Raw genomic sequence first — 20,642 nt, 5'->3', positions numbered from 1 at the left:
TGAGGGAGTTCTATGGTTGAATTTTTTGGGATGCTCATGTATACTATCATATCATCTGTGAATAGTGAAACCTTGATCTCTTCTATTCTGATTTGTATCCCCTTCATCTCCTTTATTTGACTTATTGCTCTAGCTAGAACTTCAAGTACTATGTTGAAGAGATATGGAGAGAGTGAGGAGCCTTGTCTTGTCCCTGATTTCAGTGGGATTTATTTAAGTTTCTCTCCATTGAGTTTGATGTTGGCTATAGGCTTGCTATATATTGCCTTTACTATGTTTAGGTATGTGCCTTGTATCCCTGATCTCTCCAAGACTTTAAACATGAATGGGTGTTGGATTTTGTCAAATGCTTTTTTGGTATCTAAGGAGATGATCATGTGTTTTTTTCTCCTTCAGTTTGTTTATATGGTGGATTACATTGATGGATTTCCATATAGTGAACCACACCTGCATGCCTGGTGTGAAGCCTGCTTGGTCATGGTAGATGATATCTTTCATGTATTCTTGGATTTACATCAATGTTTTGCATCAATGTTCATAAGAGAAATAGGTCTGAAGTTCTCTTTTTTGGTTGGGTCTTTGTATGGTTTAGGTAGCAAGGACTGTGTCCTCATAGAATGAGTTTGGTAGTGTTCCTTCTGTTTCTATTTTGTGGAATAATTTGAAGAGAATTGGAATTAGCTCTTCTTTCAAGGTGTGGTAAAATTCTGAGCTGAAACTATCTGGCCCTTGCCTTTTTTTGGAAGGGAGAATTTTGATGAATGTTTCCATTTCCTTAGAGGATATAGGACTATTTAATCTATTTACCTGATCTTGATTTAATTTTGGCAAATGGAATCTATCAAGAAAATTGTCCATTTCATTTAGATTTTCAAATTTTGTTACATATAGACTTTTGAAGTAAGCCCTAACAATTGTTAAGATTTCCTCAGTGTCTCTTGCTATGTCCCTCCCCTCTTTTTTTTCTGATTTGGATAGTTTCTCTCTGCCTTTCAGTTAGTTTGGCTAAGGGTTTGTCTGTCTTGTTGATTTTTTTCAAAGAACCAGCTCTTGTTCTCATTGATTCTTTTTTTTTTTCTGTCTAATTCATTGATTTCAGCTTTGAGTTTGATTATTTTCAATCACCTACTCCTCTTGGGTGTGTCTGCTTCTTTTTTTTTAAGAGCTTTTAAGTGTGCCATTAAGTTGCTTGTATGAGATGTCTCAAGCTTCTCTCTGGAAGCACTTATTGCTATGAACTTTCCTCTTAGCACTGCTTTCATTGTGTCCCACAAGTTTGGGTAATTTGTGCCTTCATTTTCATTGAATTATAGGAAGTCTCTAATTTCTTTTTTTAATACTCAGTGACCTCAGCTGTCACTGAGTAGAGAGTTGTTTAGTTTCCATGTGTATGTAGGCTTTTCATTATTTCTTCTGTTGTTGAGGTCCAGTTTTAGGCCATGGTGGTCTGAAAGGATACAAGAGATTATTTTGATCTTCTTTTATCTGTTTACATTTGCTTTGTGCCCAATTATATGGTCAATTTTTGAAGAAGGTTCAATGAGGTGCTGAAAAGAAAATATACTCTTTTGAGTTTGGGTGAAAAATTCTGTAGACATCTATTAGGTCCATTTGATTTAGGACCTCTATAAGTGCCTGCAGGTTTGATTCTCAGCAATTGTTCTAGACATAAACTGTCATATCTATTAAATTGGGCTCATGGTCTGTGTATGTTCTACAAGCAAATGACTATTTTTATGCTTGTGAAAAGGAAGAGAAGAGGGACAAGGTAGGAGGGTGCTAAACAGTCAGAAATCAACAGTATGCAGCATCTCTGCTTTCCCATTGGTTCCTTTACACATTTTACTTCACACAAAAATTATCTACCAACTCCAGCAGACCACAATGAGCTGCCTATATTTCTCAGTACTTATTTAGCATGGTTCACAGAGCTTCTCATAGCAACCAATTTTGATTTTGATCCACACTGAGAGTGTTTTAGGTTATTTGCTTTTGTTGTTGTTGTTGAGACACAGTTTCACATAGCCCATCCACTGCCTACACTTGCTATGTAGCTGAGGCTGGCTTTGATGCTACCTCCCAACTTCTGAGATCACCATAGGTAATGCTCCGTTATTTCATTAACAGTATCATTTTATTTCTGTACTTTTTTTTCTTCTGAGACTCTTAACTACCTGCATGTCTGGTTACTTAATTGTTCCCTGTAGGTTATTGAGGCAGGGCTCACTTTTTAAATTTTCTTTTCTGTTTTTCTTTCAGCTAGTTTCTCTTTATTTGACATCAATGCCTTTGAGTTGACTATCAATTCCTCCTGATCTCCACTATTTGTAATCTGAAATTAAACATATCCATTTAATTTGAAATCTTGAGATTTTGCTTTTCAGCTGTCTAAAGGTTGTTTTTCATGTCATTTTAATTTTTTATTTATTTTTAATTTATAGATTTAGTTACACCCCTCTGTCCTTTTCTCCTGATCTCCATTCCTACCCCCTTCCCCCCCTTCCTCTTCTCCTCAGAAAATGGGGAGAAAATTATCTTCTCCACCAACCCACTCCAGCACATCAAGTTACATCAGGACTGAGCTCATCCTCATCCACTGAGGCCAGGAAAGGCAGCCTATGGACCAACCGTCAACTAACCTAGATCCATCGGTGCTTTCAGAGATGGAAGTACCAACCAAGAAGCAAGCATGGACTGGACCCCTACATATGTGTAGATGATGGGCAGTTTAATCTCCCCCTGTCTTATACGTCATCCTTTTCACCTGAAATACCTCATGGATCACTCATAAACAACATTCTAAGAATTATTTGTCATATATACCATTCCAGTATTGACTTCCTTATGTGTTAATTCCAGTCCTGGCTCTCGTCAAGGTCTACTTTATTGACTTCTCTTTCTTATATGATTACTACATTTTCCTGATTCTTCTCATGCCTACGAACACACTTTCTTACATTTGTGATGATATAGTGCCAATATCCTAGACCCTGTTTTCTTCCTCTGAAGATTTTGAATGTGCCCTAAATACAGTAAACTCACAGGAGCATAGCGTGGTGGAAGAGAGCATTTGCTGATTGAGAGATGCTCATGGTGTTGAACTTCTTTTCTGACAAAGTTCGTTGAAGCCCTGTCTACTTGATGCAAAGCCCTGAAAACTCTACTCAGCTTCTGTTTTCTTTGAGCTCTTTCCACTCTTTCTTGGCGTCCTATCAATGACTTTCAATGCAGAGTAAACCAGTGAAGCTGTGGAGGGGACATTAATATGCAGAAGTTGATACTCACCCCTCCACAGACCTCTCTTCTGCATAGATTTTTCTTTCTGTTCTTTCAAACATCCAATCTTAATAGTTTCTGCCTGCTTTTCATCATTTTCATCTGATGGTGTGTTTGGACCTATATACAATATTGCCATAATCATAACTGATAGTTGGGTTACATTTTTATTACAAGCGAAATAATTAAGTGAATATACACCTCTTGTAATTATCACAAAAATGTTTATAAAAATAATTTTCCAAGCACTTAATATCTGGGTAGAAGTTTGCAAAGTTACCAAATCAAGAGCTCTGTGCCTGGGAAATTGTTAAGTAAATGGTCTCCACTATATTCTGAAAACTGTTGTCCTGAAGTTTGGAGATGTAAGCTTAGAGATGAAGAATTTACCTGACATGCATGAGGCTGTTGGTCTTATTAACTGTGATTTGATTCTAGATATATCTAATGAAGACATATATTTGATTTGCTTTACATGTGTATATTTCACACGTAATATATTTAAGCAAAATTTACTTATGGGCTAATTAATAACATCTGAATTGTTACTAGAGCACAGAATTCACTATAGGTCTGTAAATCTCCTATGTTAGAGAATTTCCTGACCAATAGCCTGATTCAGGTAAATTTTCCTAATCAGTATCAAGCATAATAATCATTTGGAGGGCTTTGATTTCTTATAGCTTATCACTGCAATCATGAATCAGATTTGTAACACTGAAAAGTTAATTCAAAATATATTTTTAAAATTTCTTACAATAGAGGTTTTTCTTTTTTGATGTCTGCTGGCTCTTCCCTGCAGAGATCCCTGTTCTAAACTATATTCTCAAATTACTCCTTCTTTTTAAGCTTCAATTTAAATGTTATTTTTTTTTTTTCTGACAATTACTGTTTGGAATGTGATGGATTGTGGCATTTCAACCATGAGGCACTTCTGCTGTGCCTATTTTAAAATAGTGTCTTACAGCTCTTTTATTCCCATAAGATCGCTTAAGGTAGATAACATTCTCATGTCTTTGTTAGGGATAGTGTAAGCACGAAGAGAACATGATTAAGAGAGCCTTAAAAAAATGATGGCTTTGAAGCTGTTGTGAACTTCAGTTATATTTAATCACGTTTATAAACAAGTCTAGTTTGTACATCATGATCTTTAAGAGCAAAAAAAATTCCTACTTAAGAAATTAAACTTAGTTATAGATACATATGTAAGACGTCTCCTGGAGAAAAGTACATTCATACACACACACACACACACACACACACACACATTTCTCCTTGGGAAAACAGTTTAGGGTTTTTGTTTTACACTATACCATCTGGAGAATAAACGTGTACATAGTATTACGAACAGTTTAGACCTCTTTAATTAAAATATGTGACAGTAAAAGCCACTTTTGCTTCTAAGCATTTACTGTGTGCCAGAGATCTGTGAGATACCCTCCTCATTTTCCCCTATAGAACATCTTTGGAGCTGTTATTGTCCTGGTGTCAAAATGAAAAGAATGTCCTACACAATGGGATTTGAGGTCAGCTTCTAATGACAGAGTCTGAATGTTACTTTTCAGGTTACTCAGCCTCCTAAAAACTAAAGTTTTGATTTAGATATTTAAGTATGCCTCTTCTGAGGAACAATTATAAATTTCTATTTAAATTATTACATCATGGACAGCATAAAAATTCTTGAAAAGTAAATCAGGGGGAAAATTGACATTGCTAAGTTTAAACCATGTCATATTAAGACATGTAATAAACAGACAGGTTAAATTATGAAATATGTATTTGAGTATCCTAACTGAGTATCATAATTTTGTTATGATAATAGTGACGTGGTTATAAAAATAGGCTTCTTTAAGTATGCTAGGAGTCAAAGGCTCTTCATCTGTGGTTTCCTTTATACAAGCTTTAAAAGTCCAGGAAGTAATGAATCATGGAAAGATCTTATTGATTATTGAATCTAATAACAAGTACCTACAGGCTGCTAATACAAGACCCTTAACTTTGTGTATACAGTTAGCAAAATTGGATTTTAGAAGTCCACCAATCGATGTCAAAGATAAATTCATATAATTTTATCAAAATATTTTGTAATACATTTTTTTAAAACTAATTTTAAATTAGTCCTGAATTGTTTGCTCAGTTGAAAATACTGGCATATTTTATCACAGTTGGTTCAAATCCTTTCACATGATATTTTCAGGTGTCGCCGCATTACCCAAGACCGTGCCAGCCATGTCACTGTGATCCAGTTGGCTCCTTGAGTGAAATCTGTGTCAAGGATGAGAAATATGCCCGGCGAGGTGAGGCACGGCAGAGAACTCCCGCCCTGATGAAAAGATGAATGGATGCCAGATGTCATTCTTTTCAGAGAATTTTGCAGTAATTCCGCTCACCTACTCAGGGTTCTGACATCTCACTGTGTGCTCCCAATGACTCTATTTTCATTCACTATAATAATCCATTTTTGTGCTGAACTATATTGTTTGAAAAGCGAAAAAAAAAAAGATCATCTGCTTTAATGTGTGTGTACAGTTTTCATTAAGCAGTTTAGTTGTGGAAATGTCATAGTGAGAATTATATGATATATGATGTTGCCAGGAAGTTTTGTCTTATGGGACCACTGTGATCTATATGATGTGTCCTTGAGGAAAATGGTGTAATGTGACAATTTTGCACACATAGACATGTGTGTGTGTGTGTGTATGTGTGTGTTCGAAAGAGAAAGAGAGTGAGAGAGGTGGGCATGACCCATTACTTAGATTGTTCTGTAATTTCCACTGGGTCCTGTGTGAAATGACAGCGTTCACTGGGAGATGTGTGTGCAGCATGGGGAAGCAAATGGAGATCGCCCGGTGAGAGGTAGGTGATGCCAAGAGAACAGGAAGGGCTACAGATGGCGGCACGACAACTTGAAACCAAATACTCTGAGGAATGAAATTCGTGATACACCTTCAGCATCAAAGAATCAAGTGGCAGCACAATATAATTAATATTTGGGAGCTACTTCCAGGGCAATTGTCCTGGATAAGTTGAGTAGTTCATTGAAAGTAGCAAGTAACAAAGACTATTTGCCTTTTTTACCCTAATGACCTTAAAGGTAAAGCCTGCCAGCATGAATTATTTCCTTTTCTTCATGACAGGTAAACCCCAATGTTATTAATAATAATATTAAGTTCCTCACTAAAATAAGTACATTATTTAAAAAGCTATTAGATATAGAAAAAATTAGGAAAATAAGTATGTAATGTAGTGGTGGTTTATAAGCAATATTAATAAAATTTTATAAAGAGCAAAATTTTAGAACTGCCACCCTTTTTATTTCGCTGTTTTGTTTTGTTTTGTTTTTTCTTTTTATTGGATCCTCAAGGGAAACTGGAGATAGTGACAGTTGTGAGTCACCACAGGGTGATGGGAAGCGAACCAGGGTCCTCTGGAAGAGCAACAAGAACTCTTAGTCCCTGAGCCATCTCCCTCCAGCCCCTACAATCAGTACTCTTTTGAAGCAAAACTCTAACACAATTACTTTAGTACATCTTTATCAATATAATCCGAATGTTCACGGTTTGAGATCACATTTTATGGCCCTAATTAGTATGTATGCAGCCATCTTTACTTTTCTGCAAACTTTCCTGACGTATACTTATGTTCTCTGTATCTACTATTTCCACCCATTTCCCATGAGTCCTGTGCACATTATGCAAACATATTTTCTTAGTAGCTGAGTGTGCGCTTGACTCACTCGTGTTTAATATTCCTTTTGTTCGGTCATGCGTTCTCTTATGCCGTGTTCTTGCATCTCATTACTCTTTGTCTTTCCCAGTGGAGATTCCATGTTATTTATGGGCACGGATGTTTTGCCTGCATGCCATGTATGCATTCCGTGTGAGTGTCTGGTACCAGCAGAGGTCAGAAGACCTGGTTGGGTCTCCTGGAACTGGAGTTGCAGATGATTGTGAGCCTCATGTTGGTGCTTACAACCAAGCCCATGTCCTCTGTAAGGGCAACAAGTGCTCTTAACTGCTGGACCATCTCTCCATCCCCTAATTCTTAATATTTTTGAAAGAATCGTAAAACTGCTCTGTTTGTATTACCACTGACATTTGTATTTATGCTCCAGACCCTTTAGCTTTAGTGATGTTCACAAGAGAATAAGGCCCTGTAAACCACCACGAGCAAAGCTCATATGAACTCACAGAGACTGAAGCAGAATGCACAGGGCCCACACAGGTCTGCGCCAGGTCCTCTGTGTGTATATTATGGCTTCTAGTGTAGTGCTTTTATGAAATTCCTGAGTGTGCAAATGAGTGGATTTCTGGTTCTTGTTTCTTCTCTTGGGGTGTCTGTTGATTTATCTTCTCCAACTTCTATGTGGTAGTTTTTTTTTTATCTTATTGTATTTTATCGTTTTTAATGAATGAATGGCAACCTAGCCACTAGGGTAAAGGTTAACATCTGAACTGTTGCTTATCCCTGCTGGGAGAGGGAAAATCATTTTTCTCCAACAGAGTGACCCCAGGTAGATCAAACACTCCAGGACAAATTTCATGTTCAAAAGTAGTGAACCAACATATAATAGAGTTTGATGTGTGTGTGTGTGTCTCTGTGGGTGTCTCTGTGTTGTTTTTATTTGTGGCTGTCGTGTTTTGTTTCCTAGGTTGTGCTGTTGTATTGGGTTATTGTTTGTTATTTTGAGAAAAAACTTAAAGTTGAATTGGTAGGGAAAGGGAGAGGATCTGGAAGGACAGGGGCAGGAAAGAATATGAACAAAATGTATTGGAATTTTAAAATTGCTTAAAATTTATAAATAATAAAAATTTTTAAAAAATCAACCTAATTTATGATCAGAATACAACTTAAAAGTTAGCATAATTGAAACCTAAAGAATTAAATTGATTTTCTTTTGAGAGTGCTGATTCACAGTACTTCTTCCCTTAGGGTTGAAACCTGGATCTTGTCACTGCAAAACTGGCTTTGGAGGTTTGAACTGCGATCGATGTGTCCGGGGCTACAGCGGCTACCCAGACTGCCAGCCCTGTAACTGCAGTGGCTCAGGGAGCACAAACGAGGACCCTTGTGTTGGGCCCTGTAGCTGTAAGGTATGTTGCTTAATCCAGCTATGTCCCGCTGTTGAGGTGGAGGGCAGCATCCCTTAGCGCCTCTCCTATGTCTGTGCCGTCAGGCATTTGTAAAGCTTCTCCTGCACTCACAATACATACATACGTATGTGTATATCCTTTAGGTGTCATCAAATGCTGACCCGGTTCACTGCCACATCTGCCACTTATATAAAGTCTCCAAATGCATAGATTAGCCCCCTTAGTGGTCTACGCCATTTTACAACAAACGGTTTTTCTCCCGCTGCACAAAAATGTATGTATCACTTGAGAAAGTAGTTGTTTCAAATTAAAAATACATACCTTCTCTGTATCTACTTCCAAAAAGAATTCTGTCAAGGATTTAATTTTGTATCCCCTGAAATCTGAGTGGAGATAAGTCTCAAAATTCTCACCATATTTAAACTCTCTTGTGTAGTTACCGATGTATAAGAAAGCCTTGTGGAATTGACTAAAGAGCTGGCATGTTCTCCCAGGCGTACCTTCAGAAAGGCCATTTTGTTTCCTGTACACAGTCAGCTAGTAGCTCGTCATGTTAACAGCGAGGGACACACTATACCTGTGGCCTCCATGCACACAGAAACAGAGGCATGCACAAGTCCCAAATGCTGGGACTGATTTCTTCAGCTCCAGAAGTCCATTCGTGGTGTCCTGACCTGTGTGTAACTGTATTAGCTGAGCGAATGAGCAGTCTTTTTTCAAATGGTGTCATGACACATTATCATAAACATGAAAGTAATTTTGAAATCTTCGATGGAACTTTACTAAAAGCAAGACAGTTAAATAAAGACCTTCATATACTCTTCTTTCCTTTACTAATTTATTATCCTTATCTAGGTATATATGATAATAGTTGGTACACACATAAATTTTGGTGTATACAAATATTATAGCATTATAAAATATTTTAATATTAAGTATATATCACAAAAAGCATTTAAAATATGTCATAGTATATCATTTTATGTATATTTAATGTATACAATAATAATAAAACTACATAGATACAATGTTTATATAATAGTTTATATAATGTACTATATTAGAGACCATTTAAGCATCTGTCTTGATCTATTAAAACTGGATCACTTACTGCACACGCAATGAAGAGAAAGACATTATGAGAGGTCTCATGTGTTGGAATGTAATATATTTTCTAGATTTAGTGCATTCCTTTCCAGTATTATCTGAAATGAAAAATCGCTAAAACCAGTGCTGAATGGCAGGAATTGAGTGGCAGCCTGCTTCAGGACACTCCACTCCACCCCAACCTCACCCTACCAGTGTGCTGAATGCTGCTGGGCCAGTCCTACAGCCTTGAATTCTTCTCCCTCTCTATGCACTGAGAAAGACCTTGTTTATGCCTCCTGCATTTTTCCAAAGTGCTGCGACATCTCCTTTTGTACAAGCTTAGAGTGGGAGAAAAACCTTGTGGGTCTGCAGCATACAAGAACTCAAGTAGGAGAAGGGAAGCACTATTAGATACACACCTTTAAAGAAAGTCTGGGAACCTGCTATGTTTAAGTAACAAAGGAGAGGGGAGGCCTCATTTCATTCAGCTTCTTCGGATGGAAGGACCAGGAAGGCTGGAACAGGAGAACTGGTAATGAGCTGTGCTCATGGGGAAAGCTCCTCAAGCTGCCTATGCTGACTCTACCTGACACCAAGCCTTGCAAAGAGTGATTGTAATCCTAATGAGAAGAAAAAAATGCCTCCACGAAGACACTTGAAGCTCTAAATACACAGTTGAGACACTACAATAAACAGTAATTGAGAAGTCATAAAAGTGATTTAAAAATTAACTAACTAGCATCATTAAAAGCAATGTATCTTTCGGCAGTGTGATATTTTAAATAGAAAACATCAGCTCTTAAGAAGTCTTATGAGGGGCTGGAGAGATGGCTCAGAGGTTAAGAGCAGTGGTTGCTCCTCCAGAAGTCTTGAGTTCAATTCCTGGCAATCATATGGTGGCTCACAACTGTCTATAATGAGATCTGGTGCCCTCTTCTGACATGCAGGCAGAAGAGTGCATACATAATAAATGAATAAAACGGTAAATAAACAAAAAGAATTCTTATGATAAAAACTTATAGAAAGCCAGTGACACCAACAAAACTGTAAATATATGCAGTTGAATTAGTCACATCACAAAATTATGTCACAACATAATTATATCATGGTGTCTTATACTGAACTATGTCACAATGTACAGAGTATGCACTTCGATGAATTGCCCATCACCTCTTGTTTACAAGAATGATAAGTATTTAAAACAGCCGTGCTACAATTTAAATACCAAAAGGAACACCTACTAGTCCAGAAAGGAATGAGATATTTCCTTCTTTTTTTTCAAAAGAAAAAATGTGTTGAAATAATTGTGCCGATTAAATCAACAGTATGGCTCAAAATACTTTATCAGAATGAAAATGATATAGGATGCTTACAAAAAAATGGCAGATTTTAATCTCGTTATAATATACATGTGTTCATGTAGTATTCTTATAAAAATAATTGACTCTAAGCAAGTATTTATAGACTATAAAATAGATATAAATAATAGCTATATAAGTACACATCTATGAAATACATATTAATCAATAATCATTTGCATATATGTTTCTTTATATTGCTACAAAATAAGGACTGTTTATGATTTTCTTTTTTACATGCTTTCATTTTTAAAACTTTAACAATTACATTTATTGATTTATTGGGTGTGTACATCTGTATGTGCTTCTGTGTGTGTGGGTACGGCACAGTTCCACAGCACTCCTGCAAATATCAGAGGACAGCTTAGGGGAGTTGTTTCTTCTAGCACACCTTGTGAGTCCTGGGGGATCAGACTCTGGTCGTCAGATTGCAGAGTCACACAGCTACCTGGCTCCCTTTTCATAGATTTCCTGAGGAAGAACTACCCGTCATGCCCTTTGAGTATGAAGACATTTTAAAGAACTTCATTAGGAAACCCAAGGCCTAGTCTTTTTCTTTCATGAATTTTAAGTCACAGAGATTCTAAATGCTGTATTGGGCCGAGACAACACAACTTTTTCGGCTTCTAGTATTTCAGACATACAGATTGGTTGGATAAACACAGCTGGTAAGCTTCAAAATCTTTAGATTCAAGAAGTAAATGGGAATTTCTAGGTTTCAGACCAAAGAGGAAAATCTGCTAAAACTGAGCTCAAGCCAATTTGAGTAACAAGATTTGTGAGGTGTAGGTGGGATGTGAGCCTTAGTTTTAAAATAAAGTCCAATATTTGGAGGGGTAGATATCCTTTAGTTGGCTCTCAGAGATAGGCTGGAATTGAACTGCTTTTTTCGTATATTCCAGAAATGTTTCTCAAACGTGAGGAGGAGACTACAGCTCCATGGCGTAATTTAGGGAAACAGGCAGACAACTTTCTTACATTTCTGGAGCTCCGGGAGAAAAGTTTTCTGGGAGAAGAAAAGTTGTGGCGAATGAGGAATCAAATTCCCAAGCCTGTGTGCTCTGGGAGAATATAATTGATTATATTCCTTCTTTATGATATGCATAAGTAAAATATTTCAAACAGTGATACTATGATTGAAGATTCTGGGAGAGAGATGGAATCATTTTTCTTTAACCATGTGGCCCCTGGAAGGTAGAATACTCCAGTGGCAAGCAGACATCCAAAAGTATATGTACAGCACAATCTGAACTTGAGTTTAAACAAGACACAAAGTTGGGTGAGCGAGAAAAGTGAAAAGTGAGGAGAAGAGAGAGAATGAATGTGATCAAAATAAGCAATAGGGGATTCTCAAAAATCTAAATAAAATGATAGAAATATTGAAGAATATAAAATAAAAATTAAAATGTGGAAAGAGCTGATACTACCCAACACCACAGAAAATCTGAAGAAATGGAAGTAATGTTTGCCATCATTATTAGCCTGACTTGTACCATGGTCATCCTGAAGATGACCATGACCTGCGCTCTAGACATTTAACATCTAAACATTTATCCTAAACAAGTTTAGCAATACATTATATATATATATATATATATATATATATATATACATCAAAGGATGAAAAAATAGGGGTAGGAATTTAGATACTTCTAGAGTATTTGCTTAATCTGCAAAAAACAAACAAACAACAAATAAACAGAAAACTAGATTTGACTCCAGTACCACAAGAAAGAAAGAAAGAAAGAGAGAGAGAGAGAGAGAGAGAGAGAGAGAGAGAGAAAGAAAGAAAGAAAGCAAGAAAGAAAGCAAGAAAGAAAGCAAGAAAGAAAGAAAGAAGGATTATTTGAAGAGCAGTTGTCTACATGGAACGCATGGAAGCTTTTCTCTTTTATCCCCTAAATTCACAGTAACAGTGATTGGCATGTAATTCATGCTGTATTCAGATTTGGAATTAATCTAGGGATGGTTTAGCTGAGTGGAAAGATAACATGGGTTACCCAGATAGAGCAGGATTTGATTTAAGGACTTGAGCATCAGTGGCTTGGGGACCAATTAGCTGTTCTGCAATCAGCTCCTGAGAGATACCAGAAAAGAATCCAAATATTCACTTAATCTAGAAAAAACAAAACAAAACAAAACAAAAAAACAAAAAACAACAACAACTGAAGTGAAAACAGTAAATCTGCATGACAAGGACTGATAACTCCCAGAAACCCTAGTTAAAAACAAATGTCATACAGTTTGCATTCCTGTAAAGTGGAAAACATTTAATAATTCTAAAGTTTTGTGGATAAACACACATGTAAGAAAAATTTAAGTATACCATATGATACCTATTAATTTTAGAATGGTACTTGACTAGAAAAAAAGGGACAAAGAAATGAAATGACAGCTGTGTCTGAAAATAAGCATGGGTATGAAGTAAACTTATACACCACCAGTCTTTTTACTTATCAGGTTATAGGTAATTGATATCATACAATAAGCCCTTTTCTGATGTCTTAAAATATTTCCCACTTTAAAATATAAAGAGAGAAAAAAAGGAATTCCCAGATTTTAGAGGTTGAAAAAATCATAATACTTGTACAATATCAACTACAGTGTTTGTTTACAGACAAGTTTTAGGTTCCAGTCTTCTTTGGCTAATAATATTAATGAGCATGATCCTTATTCTGTTTTTTGAGTATGAAAATGAGACAAAATGTTTCCAAATTGCTATGCCTTTCCATACATTTTGAAACGTCTTGCTTTTTTGTAAATCTTTTATAGTCTCCTGACTATAAAAGCTGTCTTACTCCTGGCCTCTGCTTGTACATTGGTGCCACATACTACAAGTTGGCTCTTTTGTACTTTGCTGTTATTCTATTTTTTTCAAGTGAGTTCGATTGGAGATTGTGATAAATAATAGAGATTGACCTTGATCCCAGAAGGAACATTCAGCTTTAGTTTTACCAAAGTCTTAGTACAAGACTAGAAATTAGTCTGTGATTCATTTTGCCTTGCCTTTTTTTTTTCTTTTATTGCACTTTCCATTATGATCTCAGTAGTTCACAGGAACATGTGATTGGGCCTCAATTTATCTGTCTAGAATGACTGTGGCCATCTGTCATTTCTTTCCAGATTAATTAAATTCCCTGGTCACCTAACGTTCAGTAACTGTAGAGGGTTTTTTTTTTTCATTTTTTTATTTTTATTTTTATTAATTACAGTTTATTCACTTTATATCCCCCCTGTAGCTCCTCCCCTCCCAATACCACCTTTCCTCCTTCTTCCCCAACCATGCCTCTCCCCAAGTCCACTGATAAGGGAGGTCTTCCTCTCCTTCCCTCTGATCTTAGTCTATCAGGTCTCATCAGGAGTGGCTGCATTGTTTTCCTCTGTGGCCTGGTAAGGCTCCATCAGGGGGAGGTGACAATTAGGAATAGTGCTTCCTTAAGATCCAGCTATACCACTCCTAGGCATATATCCAAAGACGCTTAAGTACACAATAAGGACATTTGCTCAACCATGTTTGTAGCAGCTTTATTTGTAGTAGCAAAAAGCTGGAAATAGCCCAGATCTCCCTCAGTGGAGGAATGAATATAGAAATTGTGGTACATCTACACAATGGAATATTACTCAGCAATAAAAAATAAATAAGTAAATAAAAAGGAAATCATGAAATTTTCAGGTAAATGGTGGGAACTAGAAAAGATCATCCTATGTGAGGTTTCTCAGAAGCAGAAAGACACACAGGGTATATACTCACTCATAAGTGGATATTAGACATATAATATAGGACAAACATACTAAAATCTGTACACCTAAGGAAGCTAATCAAGAAGGAGGACTCTGCCTAAAATGCTTAATCCCCATTCAGAAAGGCAAAGAGGATGGACATCGGAGGAGGGTGAAAACAGGGAACAGGACAGGAGCCAACCACAGAAGGCCTCTGAAAGGCTCTACCCTGCTGGGTATTGAGGCAGATGTTGAGACTCATAGCCAAACTTTGGGCAGAATGCAGGGAATCTTATGAAAGAGGTGGGAGATAGTAAGACCTGGAGAGGACAGGAGCTCCACGAGGAGAGCAACAGACCCAAAGAGTCTGGGCACAGGGGTCTTTTCTGAGACTGATACTCCAGCCAAGGACCATGCATGGAGATGGCCTGGAACCCCTGCACATGGCAGTTCAGTGTCCAAGTGGGTTCCATAGCAATGGGAACAGGGACTGTCTCTGACAAGAACTAAGTGTAGATTTTTTTAAGGATTTTTCAGGCTGCTTAGGAAACCTCATCTCTCCTCTCATTTATTTCACCTGATTGTTTTAGTCTCAGCTGAATCTCCATTTATCAACAAAGCTGTCTGCATCTCCTATCGGGAAGCATTCTCTTGCCACAATCACTTTCACAATTTTCCTTTAAAACGTTTTCAGCGATTGAATCCTACCTTACGTCTGTCTCACCTCTAGTGATGACTTAGAACCTGTGAAATGCCTTCATCATTGCACAGGAAGAAGATAACACTGTGATTACACATAATGAAGAAGGGAGGAAAATGGTGGAACTATGATGGACTTTGGCAGGCAGATGCTTGTCCCATTTAAGGTTATTCAATCAGCCATACTGATTGAAAATACTCAGTGTTTTGAGTGTGTCCTACCTAAGTCTCATTAGATGTGCCTACAACACAGAGCCTCTGTACAAATTTATGTTTACTTGGGATTAATGTTTACTTGGTGGTTGTTTGAGTTGTTACAGGTAGTGAAAAGATCCACCCACTCTCCGGCTCTTTTATGATGTTTTACTGGTTTACAGGCTCTGAATTTTCCTTCTATATTTGTGTTCAGAAATATTTACCCCACTAATTATTAGACTTAAGGTGGTGACATTTCTACAAATAGTCCTGGTGCATAAAGTTTTATCTTTAATCTAAATCTCATATAGAAAACATCACAATAACATATCTTTCTCACACACACACACACATTTTCAGTAAGAAGACTCTCCTTAACCACCATTACATAGGTTCCTCTGACCTCTCTTTTTGTCTACATCTTTTCTTTGGGCTTCCTCTTCAAGCCTAAGACTGTGTCTAGTAAGATTTCTCCTAAGTCTGCCTCTTGTGTGTTCCGCATTCTTCCTCTGAGGAGAGCCTGGCCTGCCTTCCACATGCAAGCTGCTGGGTGTGTTTAACAAGGATGGCACCTCTCCTTAATGCTTCCTGTTGGCAGCCTTCTATGCCTTCTCCCTCTCATGTTCTGTTCATAAAGCTCCACCTATCCTCACTGCATTTGGAATGAATCGCTTTTCTGCAGTGAGGTCTTATTTAAATAGTGCCTGGGTGAAATCTGCTTTTGAACACTTTAACTAGTACATGGCTAGTTCTTTTAAATGAAACTTGGTTTGTGAGAAGTAAAAACTCTCATTTTTTTTCATCTTTCCCTAGACCACCGTCTATTACCTAACTTTAGGATCAGTATGTTTAAAGAGTATGCACTCAGCAAATACTACTAATTAACCAATTATGCCTCCATGTGTTAACTTATTTAATACTAAGGAACATTAAAATGAAGTCCTTCATGGAAAGAAATCTGTAATTGACTACACAGGCCTCAAAAAGTAAGCATGACTGCAAAATTCCTGAAGCTATTATTATTAGAAAAATAACTTAAATGTCACTGTAGATAGTCTCAGTTACTTTGTCAATAGAATTCCCAGTTGACTAACAATCACAGTTAAACACACACTGCTAAAGTTGTATCTAATTTGTAAGGAAGCAGCTTCATGAAAATGAAAACAGAAGAGCTATTGTGGCTCTGTATCTCCAGAGAGAGGCCGTACTGAGAAAACTATCACAAAAAGAAAACTGATGTCAGCCGGTGGCCTCTGACTTAAAGAAATCAAAAAATAAATAAAAATAAGGATTCGCCAAGATGGCGGCACCGGGACAACTCTCATTCTGACCAACAGCACAGCAGGATAGGCACAGAGACCAGCAGTCAGAACTCACGTCCCTAAAACACAAGTGATTGTGTTTCCCAGGTGAGAGGATACCCCATGGTGGGGGATTCAATCAGCTTTAACTCACCCAGCTAAACCGCAGAAGAGATCCCAGTTCTGCCAGGCCGTGGTGGCCAGCACAGAGCCACACGCCAGCTTGCTCTGATCACTGCCCCAGACTGAACTGTGGGCACCACAACATCAGAGACTGAGATTTCCAGTTGAGAGATAACCCCACGGTGCATGAAATGATTGGGACAGACCTTAGGTCACCCAGACATCCCCTGGAAAAGACTAGGGTTCCACGGGTGCCCCAGGAGCCAGCCTGGAGCCAGAGGTGGGGACCCAGGCCCCAGCACAGAGTCTTGCCTGCACCTGACTGGCTGCCCCAGATAGAACTCTGGGCCCCAGGGCACCAGAGACTGAGCTTCTCTGTCGGGTGCAAACTCACAGGGAGGGGAACGGCTGGTCTGATCTCAGAGCACTCAGTCGATACCACCACTCCAAAAAGGTCTCAGGAAAAAATTACCCAGTTTCGGCAGACACCCATGCACCCAGTCCCCAGAAAGGCAGAGCCACGTAAGTCTGTGCCTGCGGGTTCTACTTGCCATCACAGACAGAAAGGCCATCTGAAAGCAAAGACTGGGTGTTTCTGTCAGTAGGAAACCCCACAGCAGGGGGATCATGAGGTGCAACACTCAGGACACCCAACTCCAAAAAACTTTCTAGATTCACGCAGACTCTAGGCTCTAGCCTTCTACTGCAGGCATGAGCGCTGTGCTCACCCACCATTATTGAGTACCTCTAGGGCATTGGGCACACACAGCTGCATCCTCAGACCTACAAAAGCCAGAGAGCCATTACAGCAGCCCTCAGATACTGCTCCAAGGATCAACCAGTTATTCCTAGCTAAACTGACAAAACTGTGGGAATCCCTGGTTCTTCAAGAGGGCTGCATCCAACAATTACACCTTAAGAGCAAGAGCTGCTGCTCACTAAATTTAGAGCAAAAAACCCAGCAGCAGGGCAGCCATCACCAGGACCTCTCCTGAAAGGAGAGCCTTCCTGAACACCACAGTTACCATAAAGGTCCATACACATGAAGTGAACTGTGACAATTCCTGAGAAGCACCACCATTCAGTTGACCGTACCCAAAAAGCAGAGAACCTGCCAAGTGGATTCTCCCCAGCCCAGGACCCAGAAGACACTAGAAATTAACAGACAACACCTGAGACATGGGTAGAGGCCAGCGAAAAAGCACAACCAACAAAAGGCAAAGCAATATGGCATCCCCAGAACCCAGTTATCCAGGCGCAAGTAGCCCTGGACACCCTAACATAAGTGAAATTCAAGATGACCTTACATCTATGCTTATGAAGAGGTTAATGGAGGAAGCAAATAAAATGCGTAAAGAATTAGGGGAAGATATAATAAAACAGATTATGGTCATCCGTAAAGAAATACAGGAAGATGCAGCCAAATAGTTTGTAGCGTTCAGAGAGGAAATTATTAAATAACTGAAAGAAATAAAAGAAACAGGAATGTTCAAACAAACAGGCAAAGGAATTGAAGGAAAAACAGGAAAATACAATCAGACAGGTGAAGGAAATCAACAAAATGCTTCAAGATCTGAACATAGAATTGGAAAAATTAAAGAAAAAAATGAAGGAAATCATGGAGAGGGAGAACCTAGGAAAGAAAATAGGAACTACAGAGGTAAGCATAACCAACAGACTACAAGAGATGTAAGAAAGAATCTCAGGTGTGAAATATACAATGGAAGAAATCGATGTATCCGTCAAAGAAAATAATAAATCTAAAAAATTCCTGACACAAACCATGCAAGAAATCCAATACAACATAAAAAGACAAAACCTAAGACTAATATGAATAGAGGGAGAAGATTCCCTCCTCCAAGGCCCAGAAAATATTTTCAACAAAATCATTGAAGAAAATTTCCCCAACTTAAAGAAGAGACTTATAAGAATACAAGAGGCCTAGAGAACACCTAACAAATTAGACCAGAAAAGAAAATCCTTCTGCCACATAATAATCAAAACAGTAAGTATACAGAACAAAGAAAAAATACTAAAAGCTGAAAGGGAAAAAAGGCCTAGTAACATATAATGGCAAACCCATCACACCTGACTTCACAACAGAAACTATGAAAGCCAGAAGAGCCTGGATGGATATCATACAGACCCTAAGAGAACACGGATGTCAGCCTAAGCTTCTATACCCAGCAAAACTCTCAGTCCTCATAGACGGAGAAAACAAGATATTCAACGACAAAAACAAATTTCAACAATACCTATAAACAAATCCAGCGTTTCAGAAGATACTAGAAGGAAAAATACAACCCAAGAAAACTAACTACATTCAAGAAATCATAGGAAATAAATAACCTCACTACAGCAAAACCAAAAGTAGCCAAACACACAAACACAATACCATAGCCAACATCAAAATCAAAGGATCTAACAGCCACTGGTCATTAATCTCCCTCAACATCAATGGACCCAGGTCTCCATTAAAAAGACACAGACTAACAGAATGGATGCATAAACAAGATTCAACAATCTGTTGCATACAAGAAACACACCTAAATCATAAAGATAGACATTACCTGAGAGTAAAGGGCTGGAAGATGTTTTTCCAAGCAAATGGACCCAAGAAGCAAGCAGGAGTAGCCATTCTAATATCTAATAAAGTAGATTTTCAACCAAAATTAATCAAAAGAAATAGAGAAGGACACTTCATACTCATCAAGGGAAAAAACCACCAGGAAGAAATCACAATCCTGAACATTTATGCCCCAAATTCAAGGGCACCCACATTCATAAAAGAAACTTTAATAAAACTTAAACCATACATAGACCCCCATACATTAATAGTGGGAGACTTCAACACCCTGCTCTCAACAAAGGACCGGTCAACAAAACAGAAATTAAACAAAGAAACAATAATTCTGACAGAGGTTATGAATCAAATGGACCTCACCGACATTTATAGAACCTTTCACCAAAACACAAAAGAATTTACCTTCTTCTCAGCACCTCATGGAACCTTCTCCAAAATAGACCATATAGTTGGTCACAAAGCAAGACTCAACAGATACAAGAAGATTGAAATAATCCCTTGTATCCTATCTGATCACCATGGACTAAAGTTGGACCTCAATGACAAAAATAGCAAAAGGCCTACACACACATGGAAACTGAACAACTTGCTACTAAATGACAGCTGGGTCAGAGAAGAAATAAAGAAAGAAATTAAAGACTTCCTAGAATTCAATGAAAATGAAGGCACAACATACCCAAACTTATGAAAGCAGTGCTAAGAGGAAAGTTCATAGCACTAAGTGCCTTCAAGAAGAAATTCGAAACATCTCATGCAAGCAACTTAATGGCTCACTTAAAAGCCCTAGAAAAAAAAGAAGCAGACACACCAAAGAGGAATAGACGGCTGGAAATAATCAAACTCAGGGCTGAAATCAATAAATTAGAAACAAATAAAACAATTCAAAGAATCAATGAAACCAAGAGCTGGTTCTTTGAGAAAATCAACAAGATAGACAAACCATTAGCCAAATTAACTAAAAGAGAAAGAGAGACACTATCCAAATCAACAAAATCAGAAATGAAAAGGGGGACATAACCACAGACACTGAAGAAATCCAAACAATAATTAGGTCTTCCAAAGTCTATATGCCACAAAATTAGAAAAATCTAAATGAAATGGACAAATTTATTGACTGATTCTACATGCCAAAGCTGAATCAATACCAGGTAAACAATTAAATAGTCCTATATCCTCTAAGGAAATAGAAGCTGTCATCAAAAGT

General features: G+C 37.9%; 1 protein-coding gene across 1 annotated transcript in view; it reads left to right on the top strand.

The window, feature by feature from the left end:
* The window catches only part of Lama2 (laminin subunit alpha 2), a 591,463-nt gene that overhangs the window by 245,099 nt on the left and 325,722 nt on the right, over positions 1–20,642 (top strand). The window contains exons 9-10 of the mRNA XM_060373445.1: positions 5,474–5,573; positions 8,209–8,369. Of these exons, the coding sequence (XP_060229428.1) occupies positions 5,474–5,573; positions 8,209–8,369 (261 nt within the window). The remainder of the gene's footprint in view (positions 1–5,473; positions 5,574–8,208; positions 8,370–20,642) is intronic.

Source organism: Meriones unguiculatus, chromosome 20 (assembly GCF_030254825.1).
Source record: "Meriones unguiculatus strain TT.TT164.6M chromosome 20, Bangor_MerUng_6.1, whole genome shotgun sequence".
Classification (NCBI taxonomy): Eukaryota; Metazoa; Chordata; class Mammalia; order Rodentia; family Muridae; genus Meriones; species Meriones unguiculatus.
Note: the sequence above shows the minus strand (reverse complement) of the source record. Positions and strands in the feature narration are given on the sequence as shown.